We start from the raw sequence: 20901 nt of genomic DNA, 5'->3' as shown, positions 1-20901 counted from the left end.
AATTCAATGCTCCTGCATCCAAAGACGTCCAATATACAATTTTGTGGTAAATGTTTGTGGAAGAACCTCATATGGATGGAAAAGTCATGCCCCAATAATTTTATATTATATAGTGTATAAAGTAACTTTCTATATAAAACTAAAAACTGTCCAAAATGAAAGATAAAGACAAGAAAAGTGGAAAAAAGGCTCCAGATATGGAAGAATTTCTGCTTTATAATAGCTATTAAGGGCATATAGACCATATTATGAGGGAATGTAATACTCTATATGGTCTGTAGATGAGTTTTTTGTTTACCTTGAATAAACCTGAGAGCTTCGAGAAATTTCGTTTTCCCACTGTGTGGGATATCTGAAACACACCTGGTTGCGAATACGTGGAATAGTTTGGGGAAAGTGCAACTTTCTAGCAAACTGAAACTCTAGTGGTGCTGAGTGCAAGATGTTGCACCATTCAGAGTACTGGCATAACTCTGTATAGTACTTGAACATTATACATTATATGGACATTTATATATACATTAAAAGTTTGTGGATGATAAGATTGTATTTGTATGTGCTTTTTGAGCATCCCATTCCAAAGACATCTCCATGAAGATATGTGAAGATATACTTCACATGAGTTGAAATGGAGGATCTCCTGCTGTAGAGCCCTGACCTCAACCCTACTGAATATTTTTGGGATGAATCTGAACACTGACTGCATCCCAGGCCTCCTTACTTAACCTACAACAGTACGAAATTCTAGTTGAACATCTTCCCAGAAGAGTGGAGGTTGTTATAACAGCAAATGGGGACTGCATGTGGAATGTGAGGTTCAAAAGAACATACCAATATAATGAATGGTTGTGTAACCTGCATAAATTTGTTTCGTTGTGTTTATTAATTAACTATCATTGTATAGAATTTAAAAGAATTTTGTGTAAAAATAAGCCTAAAACTAAAAGTTTTGACATTTTTTAATATTGTCCCATAATTTCTTCATTTCAATCCAGTATTTGGTGACATTTCTTGGACTTTTAAGATTTATTTAATCGCCCTGAACACACAGGTCTACCCTGCATTGCTGTGTTTGGTTGAACAGCCGGTCCACTCACTTGAGCAGCTACTCTGGGGAGTCGGATCGAAAAAAGTTCACAAACCTCATGAACCTTTCTGAAAGTCCTGCAAGAATGCTGAGCACCTCAGAGTAATGTGGTGGCTCAGTGGTTCAAGGTCTGAGTGATTGGCTTTAAATCCCAGTTCTGAGACAAATCCACTGTTGGGCTTTGGAGCAAGACTCTTAAACCTCAGCTGCTCAGCTGAAACTTATACCGCTTTGGATCAAAGCATCTCGCAAATAAATTTCTGGGGAAAATAAATAATGAAATAAATGATTACAGAGCAGATTGAGGACTAATTAAGACGAGCATAAATAATTTTTAAGAGCTTAAAACATCAAGAAAATATATAGAGTTCAATAATTTGGTTTTAATTATATTATTATTAATATTCAGGATTCAAGATTAAAGAATTTAATATATATATATATATATATATATATATATATATATATATATATATATATATATATATATATATATATATATATATATATATCATATAGATTGATTCATAAGTTTGATGTTCTTTCTATCTATCTATCTATCTATCTATCTATCTATCTATCTATCTATCTATCTATCTATCTATCTATCTATCTATCTATCTATCTATCTATCTATCTATCTATCTATCTATCTATCTATCTATCCATCCATCCATCCATCCATCCATCCATCCATCCATCCATCCATCCATCCATCCATCTATCTATCTATCTATCTATCTATCTATCTATCTATCTATCTATCTATCTATCTATCTATCTATCTTTTAATAAAAAAATGACATTATGTCTGAGCATGTATAAAAGGGTTCAAATAGGTTCAAAATACTCTTTCTTTCTTTCTTTCTTTCTTTCTTTCTTTCTTTCTTTCTTTCTTTCTTTCTTTCTTTCTTTCTTTCTTTCCTCTTCTTTTCTTTTAGTAATTTTTTTATATGCATCCCCAAACTTTTGAATGGCAGTATACATATTGGACTTTTTCTTTGGAAACAGACACACCAGCCACTACTTTTTTGTATTTTTTTTTTTATTTCTCATTTTCTCAATATGCCTCAGATTCAACCTGAACCCGCTCGCTTTTTCATTTTGCTCTGTCATATTTATTTCACAGCTTCTCTCACTTCTGCAATCTGCCACACGTCCTCTTTCGTTCCCTGCTGCAGTAACTCATTGAGCCGTTCACAGTTTTATCAAACGCCATGTTTGCTGTTTGAGTTTTTGTGTGTTTGTGTGTGTGTGTGTGTGTGTGTGTGTGTGTGTGTGGGGGGGGGGGGGGTCTGGAAAGGACAATGGAGCTGTAGTGTAAAAAAAAACACATGGGCTAATCTTGAACTGTACAGTGTGTTTCCTGACATTTCCAGAAGATGCACAGTGAGAGAATTGAGTGTGTGACTCCAAACATGAATTCATTATCACCCTTCGATGTGTGCAGGCAGCATGTGGTCCTTGCTCTGTGTGTGTATGTGGGTGGGTGTATATACGTGTGTGTTTGTGTGTGTGTGTGTGTGTGTGTGTGTGTGTGTGTGTGTGTGTTTGGTCGGGTTGGTGGGTGTTAAGCTTTCCAAAAGCTAACTTGGCTTCAACATGAATGCACATACACACGTCTCTTCTCATTATTTTCTCATTTTTTGGGTGCTTTCTGGACGCTTGAAATCTTGGCAAGACCCTCATTTACCCCCAAGACAAGCCAATCATAACTTTTAATCACTCACATACAGACACACAGAAATACACACAATCTGGATGACCTTGTGAATTAACCATCTGTAAGCTCTTTTCCTGGAGGCTTTGCCTCCATCCGTAATGAGCACTCAAACTTTTATTGTGTATATGATAGATAGATAGATAGATAGATAGATAGATAGATAGATAGATAGATAGATAGATAGATAGATAGATATTAGTCATAGACCTTGCAGTGCTAGTTTCTAACTCTAGCTGGTTTTGTAGACAGTGGTAGCTCTGTGGTTAAGGCTCTGGGTTACTAATTGAGAGGTTGAGGGCTCAAGCTCCAGTATCACCAAGCAGCCATTTTTGGGGCCCTTGAGCAAGGCCCTTAATCTTTTGTGCTCCAGGGGTTCTGTAACATGGCTAACCATGTACTCTAACCCAACAATATTTTCATTGTGCTCTAATGTAAATGCTACAAGTTTAAAGCACGTTGTTTCACAAGGGCTGGCTTTTATCAATGACCTTTTAATTGTGTCTCTCTGGAAAAGGGCATCTGGCAAACGGCATAAATGTAAATTTTATATCGGTTTCATGATAAATTACTGTATGATATATGAGCTATTTATAAGTAAACTATATGGACACCGGACAGTAGGATTAGGATGTCCTATTCCACATTTGCTCTTATAGTAACCTTCACTCTTCTAGAAGATGTTCCAATAGATTTTGTGGAGATTTGTGCTAATCCAGTGACAAGGGTGTTAGTAAAGTCAGGTACTGATGTAGATGAGGCCTGGAGTGCAGTAACAGTTTATTACGTTCAAAAGGGTTAAGCGCTATAGCAGGAGATCTTTCACTCCAACCCATGTAAAGCATATCTTTATTTTCCATATTGTCATGCTGAAACAGGTTTGGGTTTTCTAGTTCATCTGAACGGAAAATCCGATACTACCACATCCATAGACATCTTATACAATTATGAGCTTCTAACTTTGTGGTAACAGTTTGGGGACTAACAGTGGACCTGCAAAATAAAAAAAAAAAAAGAATGGAATAAAGATTTCCTTGAATTTTATTCAAAATTGTGATACCATGGTCTAGGATTTGGACTCGGATATCATATTAGGGAAATGTTCAGCTAGAACAGCCCTAGTGTTTTTGTTTGGTGGGTGTGGATTTTTGTGTGTTTGTGTATAACTCAATTGGACTATGCAGTTTGATGGAGCAGGGTGATGTGAGATTCTGGATTTAATTAACCAGCGGGCAAAGACAAATAGGAGCTAAACACAGCTGCCTGATGGAGAGATAATGAACAAACTGGGTTGTTTGGGTCAGAGCTGCACTCTTTTTCAAGGCCTGACAGACTCTCATGGTCATTAATGTGTGTGTGAGTATGTGTGTGAGAGAGAGAGCATTCATTCTCACATTTATCTGTTCATTTCAGCAGTGCATTTCTTATTAAACACATACACGAACAGGAAATAGAATAGAATAGACTTAGTTTGTCACATATACATTACAGCACAGTGAAATTCTTTATTCTCATATCTCAGCTTGCTCGGAAGCTGGGGTCAGAGTGCCGGGTCAGCCATGATACGGCGACCCTGGAGCACAGAGAGTTAAGGGCCTTGTTTAAGAGCCCAAGAGTAGCAGCTTGGTGATACTGGGGCTTGAATTCCCAACCTTCGAAACAGTAACCCAGCACCTTAACTAATACACAGATACACATATACCTTAACCCCTAACTCTTAACCCCAGCTCTAATCCTTAACCTAGGGGAAGGTGGTAGCTGGTAGCTCAGTGGTTAAGGCTCTGTGTTACTGATTGGAAGGTCGGTGATTCAAACCACAGTATCGCCAAGTTGCCACTCTTGGTCTTTTGAGCAAAGCCCCTAACCCTCTTTGCTCTAGGGGTGACGTATCATGGCTGACTCCTGCGCGCTGATCCCAGCTTCCTAGAAATCGTTGGCATATGCAAAGAAAAAAATTTCACTGTGCTGTAAAGTATATGTGGCAAATAAATGCTTTTCTTCTGCTCTGCCCCAATCTTTAACCCCTAACACTTAACCACAATGCCTTTTTTCCTAACCCTAACCCTTAACCCCCAATTCTTAATCCCTAACTCTTAACACATAACACTTAATCCAATTTTTAACCCCTTAGCCCAACCCTAACCCCAATCTTTAATCCCTAACCCTAACACTTATCCCCTAACCTTAACCTTTATCCCCCAATTCTAACCCTACTCCTTAACCTCTAACTCTTATCCCCCAACTCTAACTCCAATCCTTAACCCCTAACCCTAACCCTAACCCTAACCCTTATCCTCCAATCCTAACCCTACTCCTTAACCTCTAACTCTTATGCCCCAACCCCAACTCTAACCCGAATCCTCACCCCCTAACCCTAATCCTTAACCCTAACCCTTATCCCCCAATCCTAACCCTACTCCTTAACCCCCAACCCAAATTCTATTATGCCTTTAAAAAGCGTTGTGATTTTCATTGTCATTGTTATGCGTCTGATATAATGAACTTGCCAACATATTCCACTGATCACTGTTTTCATTCCAAAACCATAATATATATGTTTAAGAACAAGGCAGCGATTTGTCCTTATTTCCTTGTACCCATTGTGCAGTAATATTTGTGATTGGCGCTGTGAAGTACGTGCCCTCCAGTCACTCGCCACTATATCACCTGCCACTCACTCCTATACACACCAACATGGCCCTTTAAAGATTGACTCGGCATCTGAATACCTCCGGCGCTGACCCTTTTGTTATTCACACCAGCGTCTTGTTCTTACTCAGTGAGCGACTGCTTTCTCTTTCAATGGCTAATCATAACTCTAGTGCCTGCCCTCCAGTTGCCCAATCTAAATGCATACTACAGTGGCTGAGCTGTGATTTTCTTATCTGCTGTGCACCCAGCACTTAAGTGCCAGTCTAGCGTTTGACTGCTGGCTTGCTTAACAGCTACTATTTGTACATGCGTCTTTTATTTGTCTTTTTTCTCGTTCTCGTGAGCCATTCAGCCATTCAGGTGTTCAGACATTTCTGTTTTCAGAAATTTCTGTTTTTTCTCACTGCGTTGTGTGACTACTTTAATGTGATAATGGTAGAGGTTTGATGGATTAATGGCATATATCAGCATTCAGCAGTGGAGAGAAAAAAGTTCAGGAAAGATGTACTTTATGTAAAACAATGAGTTGTAAAACAATGAACTACAAGTTTGTCAGTCCCAAATCTTGCTAAAAACAGTCTTAAACAGAACACTGGGTTGAGCAGACAGACCTTGAGTTTGGCTAGACTTTACATTATGTTCAATAACCTCATTTGAATGAATGCTATGATACATTAGCAACAAATATTTAATGTTTTTATTAAGTTATTAACTAGCTTGCATAATATGATAACTTACAATACTTAACTAACTAGCTTACTCAATGATCTAACTTACAAAACTAACTAGCTTACTTATCAAGACCATTTAAAATATGTAACTAACTGGCTTAGTGAACAAGCTACTTAAAAAAACTTGACTAGCTTATTAACAAGCTTACTTAACTAGCTACTTTAAAGAAACCATATTAGCTTACTCAACAAGCTAATTTACAATATTTAACTAACTAGCTTACTCATTAGGATAACTTAAAATATGTAACTAACTGGCTTAGTGAACAAGCTACTTAAAAAAACTTGACTAGCTTACTTAACAAGCTAATTTACAATATTTAACTAACTAGCTTGGTCAACCAACTAAAATAATATTTAAGTAACTAACCTAACCAACCAGCTAATTTACAATACTTAATTCATTGCATAATCAACCAGCTAATTCGCAATACATAACTAACTAGCTTATTCAACAAGCTAACTTATATTTTACTAACTAAACAACAAGGTAATTTACAATATTTAACTAACTAACTTTCTCAACAAACAAATTTATAATACTTACGAAATAGCGTACTTAATAAGCTAACTTAAATGCTGAACTAGCTGGCGTATTTAAAACCTAATTAAATATTGCACAAGTAGCTGGGTAATTTAACTAGCTAAACGACAAAACAATAGATAATTTAACACATTAGCTTTGATGGGGATTGTTTTTGGCAGTTTCATTATTACGTCCAACACAAATAAGGCACATCATCCTGTAGCAAGCAGTGACGTGTTACAAGAAGAAGAAAAAAAGAGGAAACAGAAAAGTCATATACATTTGGGTTTGTAATAACTACCTTATAGGTCAAAATGAAAATGTTGGGGAACAAGAATTCAATTTCAGCAATGCTTGAAAATACACTACTGAAGAACAGTAACAAGGTACAATCATTGAAGTATTTTCCATGACTGGAAGTAGTCAGACATCTCTCTCTGATATGGTCGAGTTTATATAGTATATATATGTTAATTTGAGAATGTTCCTGTGCCTGATTACAGCCTATATGGAATGTGTAAATAAATTGACAGGCACAGGAAATGTTTTTCCTTTAAGTTTCGCCCCTCACTTTTTTCATTTTTTTTTTCTCTTATTGGCCAAGCAGTTTACCTCTGCTCATAAACATTGCATATCTTTTCCTTCCCCTTCTCTTAGCAATGTCAGGCGAGCTTAGGCAATGGGAGAAAAGACAGAAAACCGCTAAGGCGTGCAGATTGTTTGCAGAGGGGAAAATCAATTAGAGGTCCAGAGGCCTGGCTGTGAGCTGGGGCACATGTGGAGAACCAGTGGCCTTCTGCAGTGATAACTCCTGGGGCAATTGCATTATCCCCATTGACACTGGCATCTATTCATGGCAGCAATGTTCGCTCCCTGAGTGCCCTGGTTGCTACCCCCACTTAATTATTCCTGCACTTTAAAAATTGTCATGTGGCTTTAGACAATTTGAATTCAGAGGTCAGCTCTCCTTTGTCCTCTTTTTCTCTGCTCTGCTGCCACTTGTCCCCTTGTGGAGAATATTGCATCCCCAGCATCTTGAATGTAGACGTAGCGTCGCATTTTCTGTTGCTGTTTAATGCTTTTGTACGCTTTGTTTTTGGCCACAAAACTTATAATCTGTTTGGCACAAGCTAGCAAAGGTGTAAAGTGTACCTGAAAATCCTTATCCTGAAGTGTACCTGAAGATACCTTATTGCAAAACTTACTCTATTACATGTTAAAATACCAATATAAATTGATTCAAAGTATTAAAGCAATCTTTTAAAAAGGTATTAATAAAAACAAATAGAATTGCAATATCAGGTCACAAAGAAGAAGAACCATTATTATTCAATGGACAAAACAAATAAAAATATATGATTTTAGATATAGTCATACCGAATATTTAGAGCTGACTATGATTTGATGCAGCTCAAAATTATTATTCTACTGAAGCTAGTTCGAAATATTTTTGAATTTTATTCTAGATCTTTTTGGGCAGATGCGGTTAGAGGAGCTATAAGGCTTAATGACATCTTCGCCAAAGGTGCAAAATGTAATTAGTAATAGTCATTGTCAGTTAGAATATAGTGGAGTAAAATGTACATCTATTGAATCGTAAATGTATCTGAGTATAGAGTAAAAATTGGTTATATCTTTGGTACTTAGTTAAACTAGAAAGTAGCCAATAGTAGCATTTACTCGAATATTTTACACCACTGCCAGACAGACACCTTCCTGAAATGTACCACACTTGCAAGACTAACAATTCTTTGTCAAACTACTGACACCTGCATCTCATGATCACCAGCAGTCAAGGACTACTTAATTAGACTCGACAAGAAAACAATTATGCTATTCTGTTTCTTTTTTCAAGACTGTTACAGTTTTTTTTCATGTATTCATCTTAATTAATTGCAGGTAAACTATGCAACAATTCAGCGAATTGGCGTTTATGGCATTTGTAAGATGCCCTTATCCAATTACAAAGTCGCAGTCATAACAATCATACATCATATTAGTTTTATCAATTTTTTGTTTATTTATGATAAACCTGTCTGGTGAATTAAAACACTTGTGTCTCATGATTATTTTTTGTCTTTTTTCTATAGGTCCATAATGTCCTCAAACACAAGTCAAGCCTGAACATCAATCTGCTCCAACAGTTGACTTGAGATCTACTTCTGCACCATACTTTCAGGACAATGGCTTCCCACCACAGAAAACTGAACTCTTTGTTGGTTTCTTGCTGCTTCTTAGTTTTTTTGCTTCCCTTTTCCACCTCAAGGCCACAGCAGCCTTCCATTGCATCCCAAGTGGATGAGCACTACAGAACTTTCCATGCTGAGAACCCAGAATGGACCTTTAACCACTTGGCGGTGGACTACAGGAATGGGAACGTGTACCTCGGAGCGGTCAACCGCATCTATAAACTCTCGCAAGAGCTAGACGTGCTGTTGTCGCACCAGACTGGCCCCGAGGAGGACAACCGCAACTGCTACCCACCACGGATTGTGCAGCCCTGCAGCGAGGCGCTGACACTAACCAACAACGTCAACAAAATGCTTCTAATTGACTACAGAGCAAACCGGCTGCTAGCCTGTGGGAGTCTCTACCAGGGTATTTGCAAGCTGCTTCGCCTGGACGACCTCTTTAAACTCGGAGAGCCCTATCACAAAAAAGAACATTACCTCTCAGGCGTTAATGAGAGTGACTCGGTTTTTGGCGTCATTGTGTCTTACGGCGACTCTTCCCCTGACAAGCTGTTTGTGGCGACGGCGGTAGACGGGAGGCCCGAGTACTTCCCAACCATCTCGAGTCGCAAACTGGCACGCAATTCAGAGGAGGATGGCATGTTTGCCTATGTCTTCCATGATGAGTTTGTGGCCTCAATGATTAAGATCCCATCAGACACTTTTACCGTGGTGCCTGATTTTGACATATACTATGTGTATGGCTTTGCAAGTGGCAACTTTGTCTACTTTCTGACACTCCAGCCAGAGATGGGTGGCGGTCCAGCGACAGGTTCATCTTCTGCCAACCGTGAACAGGTGTTCACTTCCAAACTGGTACGACTTTGCAAGGATGACACGGCCTTCAACTCGTATGTAGAGGTCCCCCTTGGTTGTGTAAAGGGCGGTGTGGAGTATCGGCTTCTTCAGGCGGCCTACTTGTCTAAGGCGGGTGCCATCCTTGCTCGCTCATTGGGTGTGGGACCTGACGATGACATCCTTTATGCCGTGTTTTCCAAAGGCCAGAAGAGGCGGCCAAAGGAAACATCTCAAGAGTCCGCCTTGTGCGTGTTTGCCCTGAAGGAGATCAATGAGAGAATTAAAGACAGGCTGCAGTCCTGTTACAAAGGCGAGGGCACGCTGGATCTGGCCTGGCTCAAAGTGAAGGATATTCCCTGCAGCAGTGCGGTAAGCCAATCCAGTACCATTTACCAGCCTTATCTCTGGCGATATATACAGACAGATAATTACTGTTGTCTGTCGAATTTGATAACCATTGCTTATACCACCCCTGAGGCACTCATGTTGGATTATTCTAATACTGTTACAATCCACAGACAATTTTTTTGGATAATCGCTTAAGCCTAAAAATAATAAAAATATCTGGCTGGCATTCATTTCGATGATGCTAAATTTTTTCCTCTTAGCGGCCTCTTTTAACATATCCAGGATTTGATTACAGGGAACCTGATATGTGTCCATTTGTAGGACAGCTGGTAATATTTACAATTATTCTAGTATTTCAGATGTTTCCCAGTGTCTATGATATTTATGTGGACTAAAGTGTTTTTCTGCTATGATTCAGATAAAACCTGCACAAAATGTAATAAATCTTTTGATTCGATTTTTCTCGCCGTCTCACTCTAGAAAACAAGGTTAAAGTCAATGCCAGTCCTTTAAAAAAAATCATCTAGGGTGCTTATTTGAGGTTGCAATTTTTCCATTAGCCCATTTGATAGATGCCAAACAACACCGAAATGCAAAATTGCCTTCCTCCATGAGTCAATCTATTATTGTAGTGGCATTTCATTGAATGCCGGCCATGGCTAGAATTAATCTTTTTATTTTCTGCTGATGTAATGGATCGCTCATTAAGACGTAAAAACCACCGGGGCCAGGTTTAACACACACTTATTAGTCTCTCTACTCTTTGGGGTGGTGTGAAGCATTGGGGCCTTAGTGGCGGGGTGTGCGATATATACTGGAGCTATGAGTGGGTAAATCACTCCCAACAGCAGTGCACTGATTGCGATGAGTGATTCTGCAGTCATTCTGTTATTGTGAAGATTGTTGTGGAAGGTGAATCGTCAAACCTTATGTGTCCATGTACACCGACGAGACACACATACCTACACACACGTGCACACGTAAAAGTGTTCATAGCACATACGCAGCCAGATAAATCATGCTGCTAGAGAGCTGTCTGGGAAAAATGTGGGATGTGGATTTGAGAGAGAGATAGACGGAGAGAGAGAGAGAGAGAGAGAGAGAGAGAGAGAGAGAGAGAGAGAGAGAGAGAGAGAGAGAGAGAGAGAGAGAGACACGCCGAGAGATGCACATACACCTAGATCTAAATGCACATGCACACCAGATAAATCGGAGACAGGGTGCTAGAGCTCTGTCTGGGAAAAGTGTGGGATGCGAGACCGAGAGGGAGGGAGGTGTATGTGTGGAGGAATGGTGCCATTTCAGCACGCGCTGCAGTATGGCCACTGCGGCATAAATTAGAAAGCAGGCGTCACTGAGGGCTGGGAGATAAATGGCTTGCTTCTCCGCCTGCTGTAACTATGGCTACCAGCTTTCCCGCTCAAGGCCTGGCAGACGTGTTTGATTGGGGTGGGAAGAAGGCGACCCAAAACAAATTGGATCCGAGGGCCGTGCTAGAGCAACAGATCACATGATCTCATTTCTAGAGGAATTTTAAAAGCTCAGGGCGCAAACGGCGAGCTAAAAACACACGATGCCGTCTTGCAACTCCTCCATCTCCCCTTTCTACCCTGATTCTTGATGATTGCTTTCATTAAGATTCTAATTCAGAAAATGGTTTATGTGATGGTGGGTAGAAATGCACAACGATTAGCTTCACCAAGGAAGTACTAATGCACTAAACGAATTAGCATAATAACTAGCTGTACTTTTAATAAGTGATCTCCAGAATTAGCTCTGTCTTCATCTCGAGGATGCAGAGTCGCATTAAATCCTTTCGTCTGTCCCGCTCACTTATCTCTTCATATGTACTTTAGGCTCAAATAGATCAGCCTCTACCGAGTCAACTTTCATGCTGATTCTATCATTAAGCTAATCTCATGGATCACTAACCAGACGATAGGAACACTGTTGTGTAGCTGCAATTGCATTCTGGGACTTTGGATTGGAGCAAATTGCAGTAACATCTACATTACATCTACAGTTTTAATTATTCTACAATAAATAACATAATTAGTTCCTTATGCTTGAAATCTCTGACACTGTTTGTACCATCGCTGTAGCTGTGCTAGCAATAATAAGTGTGACTAGCGCTAACCTCTCAGTGGAATACTGTAACACTGCTTGAGAAAATTAGAACCACAATCGCTAAACACCCCAGGAATATTTTAATATACAATAAATAAACACAAAAGACATCTTTGTGGACCCCTCAGCATAAGATAGGTGTTTGTATGTTTTTGAACACCCCGTTCCACATTTAGTCCCCATTTGCTGTTATAATATCGCCCACAAATTAGTGCTCCTTCAGCCATAAAGGTGTAAGCAAAACCAGGAGGAGGCCTGGGGTGCAGGAGCTTTCACATTCATCATGTTCAATAGGGATAAGAGCATTTCTCTGTAGCAGGCCACTTATGATTTTCCACACACTTCCAACCCATATCTTCATGGAGCTGGCTTCGTGCACAGGGGCATTGCCATCCTGAAACAGGTTTTGGGTCTCCAAAAGCTTTGTGGTAACATTTGGGAGAAGAAGCACACATGGTTGAAAAAAGTCAGGTGTCCTAATGCTGTAGTTTTAACTTATTCCTTATGATCTTTGGTGCTTTGTATGAATACTGTATGTAATCGTTGAAACTTTAAGGATCGGACTTAAGAACATTATGACTCTAGAAACCAAATGTTTCTAATTAGCTCAGTTTGAAGAAAATGCTTTGAGATGAAGAATTAATTAAGAACCGAGGAGAGGAAGATGTTCGACATGTTGTCAATTAAAGTATTGCGTTACTTACTTGTCTTACTGATCCTTACTGAGCTGCTTTCTTATGTACTACTCTCTCTCTTTCACACACTCACACACACACACACACACACACACACACACACACACACACACACACACACACACACACACACACACACACACACACACACACACACACACAATTTCTAAAAAGACATTGATTTCCCAGCTGTACTGCTCTGCTAAACAAAACCGTTTTTTGTTTTTTTTGGAGTGGATTCTGCAGTGGGAATGTCTTGTGTGACAATATAAAAAGCACAAAGTGACACAAGCAGGGGAACGCTGAAGCGATCGCATGATAACGGTGTTCACCGTTATCACAGGGGTACGTTTTTTTACAACCAGCAGATCCTGTTAGTCTCGGATGAACCGCCGCTTAAATAATGCATAAAGGGAAAGGATTGCGCTCGTATATGTCGCTCGGCTTTACTTGTTTTCGAATTTAAGCTCTCACTTACGGTTACATGTCTAAGAGGAAACGAAGTGCAACGGATGAAAGCGAGAGGAGAAAACTAATGAAGGGTCTGGAGATGCTTCTGAAGCCCAGTTTTGCGCAAGCTTAATCTTATAACCACAAGGTCACAGGCGGAGTAAGCAGGACGGTCTGGATAAACATTTCTTATTCTGCTGTTTCAAAGCTTTCCTCAGGATAGACAGTGGTGTATAAAATACCATATTTTTCGGAATATAAGCCGCTACTAAATTTCTGAATTTTTCCTGGGTTTTTACCGGTTTCACAAACTTAACATTAGAGCAATGACATTTCCGAACGGAATTCGAAAAAACGCACCTCACCTGTGTTCTGAGCTGCACGGCTTCGGGATGCCAAAAGATAAACTCTCAGAAATAGTTGTGAAAGGAATGAGGAAGACATTGAACAATGACTTACTTGGTCGGCTACTGTTTAGATACAAGCCGGTGTAACGCGTTGAGTCTGGGTGAAGGGAGAGCTCGCTAACTCCAGTTGCAACAGAAATCATATAAGCACAGACAGGTTTTTTAAAACTCATACTTTTTTATTATTCTTGGCAACAGCGTTATGGGTTAGTCAAAGAAACTTAGAAATGAACATCAGAAAATAATAAGGACATATTCCTCAGTCTCACACACACGCAGTAATAGCGGAAGAATGCAGTGTCAGGCTGTTCCCAAAATACTGCTATGCTCCTAAAGAAAGCACAACATGTTTCACCCGTTACACAGTGTGTAACGTGCCTTTCGTTAAAGCATGTGTAAAGTACATTAGTGTAGACACTAATTATTAGTATAATATGCGTAATTGGTATTTTGCATTCGAAAATGTGTTGTGAAAAAGGAGAAGGGGAAGGAGTTTCCAGTTTCAGTATTTAGTTGGGTTTGTCTTTAAAACGTGCAGCTTATTTGGTTTTGTTGGAGTCGCCAGTGTCAGTATTTTTGTTGCATTTGTTTATAATGCATTTATATGTAATTTACATTTTATGTAAATGTCTCCAGTTTGAGTATGTTGTTGCATTTGTATATAAAATGTGCAGGTAGTTTGGCTTTTGTGGAAGGAGTCTCCAATAATATTTTGTCAATAAAATGCACAAATATTTTTATATTTTATATATATATATATATAGATAGATAGATAGATAGATAGATAGATAGATAGATAGATAGATAGATAGATAGATAGATAGATAGATAGATAGATAGAGATAGAGATATTGGTATATTGTGATTGGACATTAATAAGCCCAGCATACAGAAACTTACAGATGGGGGAGAGGTCCAGATGAGTGAACAGATGTTTATAGCTGTGATGAGGATCTTATTTGTGGATGTTCCATAACATTATAACTGTAACTGTAAATGGATAAAACTCGTGCTCTTAATGATCTCAGCCTTTTTGCTGGTTGTTTCCTCACAAATGTTTGAAACTTTCATTATATAAAAAGGAATAATGCTGTTTACCTTGCCGCTGTGTAGTTTGTTACTATAGCAAATGTGCCTTGCGTATGATTAGCATGATGGATACTGTGTAATGTACGAGAATATGGAAAAGTTTTGAAATGTGAATAAAGAATCGTAGAAGTAGGAAATAAAGAGCTGGAGAATAAGTAGAAGGAGGTGTAATAACAGCATTACAGCAAACTGATTTCTATTTATTCCGTCTTGCCGAAGACAAAATACCAAATAGAGTTCGTCCTACACGCTCAAATCAGGTACTGTCGTGATCACGTCCCTCGTCCAAATTTGTTAATACTGCATCAGTTCAGTTCAGATCAATAACTGACTATTTATTAGATTTTTTATGAATAAATGAGTAACACTGTGTTTTAATAAAACAGCTGTGGTGTGTGTGTGTGTGTGTGTTTGTGTGTGTTTGTGTGTGTGTGTGTGTGTGTGTGTGTGTGTGTTGGTTCAGTCCACAATCACTCAGTGTCTCACTCTCTTTCCCAGTCTGTCTTTCTCTTTCTCTTCATTTTCTTCTCCTCATTGTTTCATCTCACTGCCTTTCCTCTGTCTTTATTTCTTATTCCTTATTTCCTCCTCTCTTCCTCATCACTTCACTTTTTCGCTTCCCCTCTTCTCCATCTTTACCCCTCTCCCTTATTACTTCTCTTTTTCTCTTCCCCTTGTCTCCATCTTACCCCCTTTCCCTCATCACTTCTCTTTTTTCTTCCCCTTGTCTCCATCTTACCCCCACTCCCTTATCACTTCTCTTCTTCTCTTCCTCTTGTCTCCATCTTACCCCTCTTCCTCATCACTTCTCTTTTCCTCTTCCCCTCTTCTCCATCTTACCCCCTCACTATCTCATCACTTCTTCTTTCTCTCTTCCCCTCTTCTTTCTCTTACACTCTGTCTCTCATCACTTCTCCTTTTTCTCTAGCCCCTCTTCTCCATCCTTACCTCCTCTCCTTTTCCTCTCTCTCCTTTTCTCCTTTTTTCTTATCACTTCTTTTTTTCTGCCCTCTTCTTCTTCATCGCTACCATCTCCCTCATCACTTCTCCTTTTTGTTTGCCCCCTATTTCCCATTTTATTGCCTCTATCTTGTCACTTCTCCTTTTCTCTTCTCCCTCTTCTCCATCTTTTCCCCACTTTATTACTTGTGTTGTCATTTTTTCACTTTTTGTTTCGATATCTCCCGTTCAATTGCTTCTGTCTCCAATTCTCTCCCTCTCTGCTTAGTTTCTCTCTCTCTCTCTCTCTCTCTCTCTCTCTCTCTCTCTCTCTCTCTCTCTCTCTCTCTCTCTCTCTCTCTCTCTCTCCTCCACTACTGTCCCTTCATCTCTTTAATCATGATGTGTTTTTCCACCAATTAAAGTGCGGTGCAGCGACCCTGCTGCTCTTCAGGGCAGCCCTGCTGTACAGAAGAATATGCATATAGACACACACACACACACACACACACATACACACACACAAACACACACACACACACACACACACACACACACACACACACACACACACACACACACACACACACACACACACAACTTGACAGACAGAGTAAATATGAGTGTACACACACATAAGAAGCAGCCAGACGCCTACCTCGGTCCACATTTTTTTTTCCCGGTCAGATTGCTGTAATGAAGTTATCTCTCTGTCAGGCAGACACACATTCTGTTTACACCTCCATCACTGTACACAACGGCTCTTTTCTCGTCATAATTACACTCCGCCAATGAACATCGTCTTTGAAATGTATCTACGTGTTTATAACCGACCGAGCGCTTAAATATACGTGGTTCTTCTTCAGACCTAGCGCAAAGTTGGAGGCACACAATTGTATACGAGGTCTTTGGACACGGTAGCATGGAATTTTTCATTTACTTTCCCTTCACCAGGAGACTCAAACCTGTTCCAGCATGGCCATGCGGCTGTGCACAAATCCAGCTCGTGAAGATCTGCTTTGCATTGATTGGAAGTGTGTGAAAGATCTTGAGTGGCCTACTTTGATGCTCTGACCCTCAACCCTATTGAACGTGATGAATGTGAATAATGAATCTCAACAAATCTCCACAAAATCTAGTGGAACATTTTCCCAGAAGAATGGAGGTTATTATAAGAGCAAATTTGCAATTAAATGTTTAAACATCACATACAAATCTTAGCTGGAGGTAGTAGAGCTGTGGTCAAAGTATTGGATTCTGGATCAGAAGATCATGAGTTCAAATCCAAGCGCCACCACTGCTGGGCACTTAAACAAGGCCCTTGTTCCTCAACTTCTCAGATGTATGGCGCTCTGGATTAACGCGTCTGCCAGCTGGGGTAAAAGTAATGCTCTGGTGTCCAAAAACATGCATCCGTGATGTCTTTATTTGTTCTTTTGGCTTCTCCCATTAGGGGGCGCCATAGCAGATAATCCGTCTCCATACCCCCCTGTCCTCTACATTTGCCTCTTTCAAACTAACTACCTGCATGTCTTCCCTCACCACATCCATAAACCTCCTCCTTGGTTTTCCTCTTTTCCTCCTTCCTGGTGTCTCCATCCTCAGCATTCTCCTACTGATATACCCCATGTCCCTCCTCTGCACATGTCCAAACCATCTCAATCTCACCTCCCTCACCTCGTCTCCAAAACGTCCTACATGTGCTGTCCCTCTAATAAACTCATTTCTAATCCTGTCCTTTGTCGTCACTCCCAACAAACATCTTCAGCTCTGCTACCTCCAGCTCCACCTCCTGTCTTTTACTCAATGCCACTGTCTCTAATCCATACAACATCTCAGGTCTCACCACAGTCCTATAAACTTTCTCTTTCACTCTCACAGATACTCTTCTATCACAATGTACAATATCAAAGCCTTGTCTGAAAAACTCTCCTGCATTTCAGTTGTTAAAACAGCATAGTTTTGGAAGCTGTTCACACTTTCAGATTTTGAGCCATGTTATTGTGGAGGCCACAGTAGGAGAAGTCTTTCTTTCTTTTTTTCTTTCTTTCTTTTGTTTGTTTGATCGTTTGTTCATTCATTCATACTTTCTTTCTTTCTTTCTTTCTTTTTTTCTTTCTTTTGTTTGTTTGCTCGTTCGTTCATTCTTTCTTTCTTTCTTTCTTTCTTTCTTTCTTTCTTTCTTTCTTTCTTTCTTTCTTTCTTTCTTTCTTTCTTTCTTTCTTTCGTTTGTTCGTTCTTTCTTTCTTTCTTTCTTTCTTTCTTTCTTTCTTTCTTTCTTTCTTTCTTTCTTTCTTTCTTTCTTTCTTTCTTTCTTTCGTTTGTTCGTTCATTCATCCTTTCTTTCTTTCTTTCTTTCTTTCTTTCTTTCTTTCTTTCTTTCTTTCTTTCTTTCTTTCGTTTGTTTGTTCATTCATTTATTCAAGCTTTCTTTCTTTCTTTCTTTCTTTCTTTCTTTCTTTCTTTCTTTCTTTCTTTCTTTCTTTCTTTCTTTCTTTCTTTCGTTTGTTCGTTCATTCATTCATTCATCCTTTCTTTCTTTCTTTCTTTCTTTCTTTCTTTCTTTCTTTCTTTCTTTCTTTCTTTCTTTCTTTCTTTCTTTTGTTTGATCGTTCGTTCGTTCATTCATTCTTTCTTTCTTTCTTTCTTTCTTTCTTTCTTTCTTTCTTTCTTTCTTTCTTTCTTTCTTTCTTTCTTTCTTTCTTTCGTTTGTTCGTTCATTCATAAAAGCGGACCCTGAAGGCACACACTCTTAGTTCCCAGTTTGTAGCTCAAAAACATAGAGATAAGCAAATGCTATAGTTCCCACTTCCTGCTTCTCGAGTTCCACCTCAAAACCAACCGCTTTCTATTGAGTGATGAATATTAGTTGACTGCCTTTCACAAGAAGATCGAACCTCCGTGTAGTAACTCTAATTAACGAGCAACTCGCCAACGCACGCTGCATCTGCACTTGTGAACAGTTTCCGTTTTCATCTGCGGCCGTTTTGATAATTGGCATCCATTGTTCGTGAACTGGAAGTCTCCATGCCTCTCCGTAGTAAACGAAGCGGTCCGGATAAAGACGCTTCCAGCTTCGGGATGGATTCTGAAGAGCCGTAGTGGCTGAGATTGGATGTGATGTTCCACCTCAAGCACCCCGGCATGTTTCTGTAAACCGGCTTTGGTTTCGAGAGGAGAACCTTCCTGGAGTGCTTTTGAAAATCGAGTGCACAATGAAACGCTCGACAGCAGAGGCCTGGACACATTCGTAGATCATATTGAGGGGACATTTGACCTATTAAAGGAAGGCACTTGCTGCCTGGGTTCCTTGTGTCAGCAGAAAAAAAAGAATGTGAGGCAAGAGAGGGGGGAAATAGCATGAGGTTAGGAATGAGGGGAATGCAGCAGTGCACTCTTTCTCTCTTTCTCTCTTTCTCTCATTCCCTCATGGAGTGCACTGAAAATCCTGCTTGCTACTTTTTTTACTAACTCTTAGATCTCTCTCTTATTTCTCTTTTCTGTCTCTCTTCACATCACTCCATCCTCTTTAGCTGTATATCTCTCTTTTATTTCTCTTTTCTGTCTCTTTTTCATCACTCCATCTTACTAGCTGTCTTTCTCTCTTTTATTTCTCTTTTTTTTTGTCTCTCCTCCTATTACTCCATCTTACTCTCCGTCTATCTCTTTTATTTCTCTTCCATCTCTCTCTTCCCATCACTCCATCTTACTGTTTGTCTTTCTCTCTTTTATTTCTCTTTTCTGTCTATCTTCCCATCACTTCATCTCACTAGCTTTACTCTCTCTTTCTTTACTGCTCTATTCTCTCTCTAGGGTTCTTCATTCTCCAGTCACTCATCTTTTTCTCTTTTCTGTTTCTATCCACCATTTCATTTTACTGTCTCTTTCTCTCAGTGCTTCATCTTACTCTGTGTTCCCCCTTTCTTTTTTTCCCTTCACTTTTCTTTTTCTCTCCCATTCACTACATATTTATTTTTCTTTCTTTCTTTTTTTCTTTCTTTCTTTCTTTCTTTCTTTCTTTCTTTCTTTCTTTCTTTCTTTCTTTCGTTCTTTCTTTCTTTCTTTCTTTCTTTCTTTCTTTCTTTCTTTCTTTCTTTCTTTCTTCATTATAGTGTATCTTCCCCTCTCTTTCTTTCTCTCGCTTTATTACTCTGTCCCTTTTTCATATAACTATGCATTATTTATAAGAAAAGGCAATATGATATTTTTAGATAATTAGATAATGTTTGTGTGGGTTTTTTTCTTTTTCACTCAGAGATGATTATTGTAGCTGTGGGAAAAAAATATATATCATTCTTGTAGCTTAGATATTTTGCAGGACTTGTTCAGTCTAGTAAACCGTATTGTCTTTTACTGATAAACTTTTAAAATGCATTCAGCAGAATTGTTTGTGATGTTTGTGATTGGTCTAGCTACAGGTTAGCTAGCAATAAAATAAAGAAAATAGAATACAAGTATACAATAGCATATACAATAGAATAAATAATATAAAGAATAAAAATAAAATAAAACTAGACATTAATAAAAAAAAAATTAATAGAAATTGAAATACATTAAAATACAGAACGTACAGAATTTACACATAAAGCAGAAGTCGTAATTTTTTTTATTTTTTTTAAAACATTAAATCATTATTTAAAAATGTGTTATTAATACAATTATAAAATTAGTTCTGCGTAGAAAACATTTCATTTTCATTCGCTAACTTGCTAGTAGCTGACCCTGCACAAATTGATAAATAATTCACAAATCCACTTTAACTTTGATTTTTTTAACCTTCATGAGAACTGATTTAAAGGATTTACGATTTGTAATGTGCATTGACTTTAATTTGTTGTTTTTGTTAAAGTCTCTCTCTGGATTTATTGAGCTCATTACCTATGTGGCTGTATGTAATTACAGAAGCAAAGGTCGTAAATCACCTGAAAAACCGTTTTATGCTTATCATCAGTCAGTCAGCAGTCGCTTTAAACGTCTCAGTGAGGAGTGGACGTGGCCCTGGGGGTATCATGAGCTCTTTCTTGTTGGCTTTGCGTTTATTTCTTTATTTCTCATGTTATGTCTAACATGCAGGTTGTGGCGATTTGGACGACTTATAACA

General features: G+C 38.9%; 1 protein-coding gene across 1 annotated transcript in view; it reads left to right on the top strand.

Moving 5' to 3' along the window:
- plxna4 (plexin A4) overlaps window positions 1–20901 on the top strand; it is a 324275-nt gene that overhangs the window by 21097 nt on the left and 282277 nt on the right. The window contains exon 2 of the mRNA XM_083527925.1: window positions 8807–10114. Within this exon, the coding sequence (XP_083384051.1) occupies window positions 8900–10114 (1215 nt within the window). The 5' untranslated portion in view covers window positions 8807–8899. The remainder of the gene's footprint in view (window positions 1–8806; window positions 10115–20901) is intronic.

This window comes from Silurus aristotelis (assembly GCF_946808225.1).
Source record: "Silurus aristotelis genome assembly, chromosome: 24".
Classification (NCBI taxonomy): Eukaryota; Metazoa; Chordata; class Actinopteri; order Siluriformes; family Siluridae; genus Silurus; species Silurus aristotelis.
The sequence above is the reverse complement of the archived record's forward strand: the minus strand, read 5'-3'. Positions and strand labels throughout refer to the sequence as shown.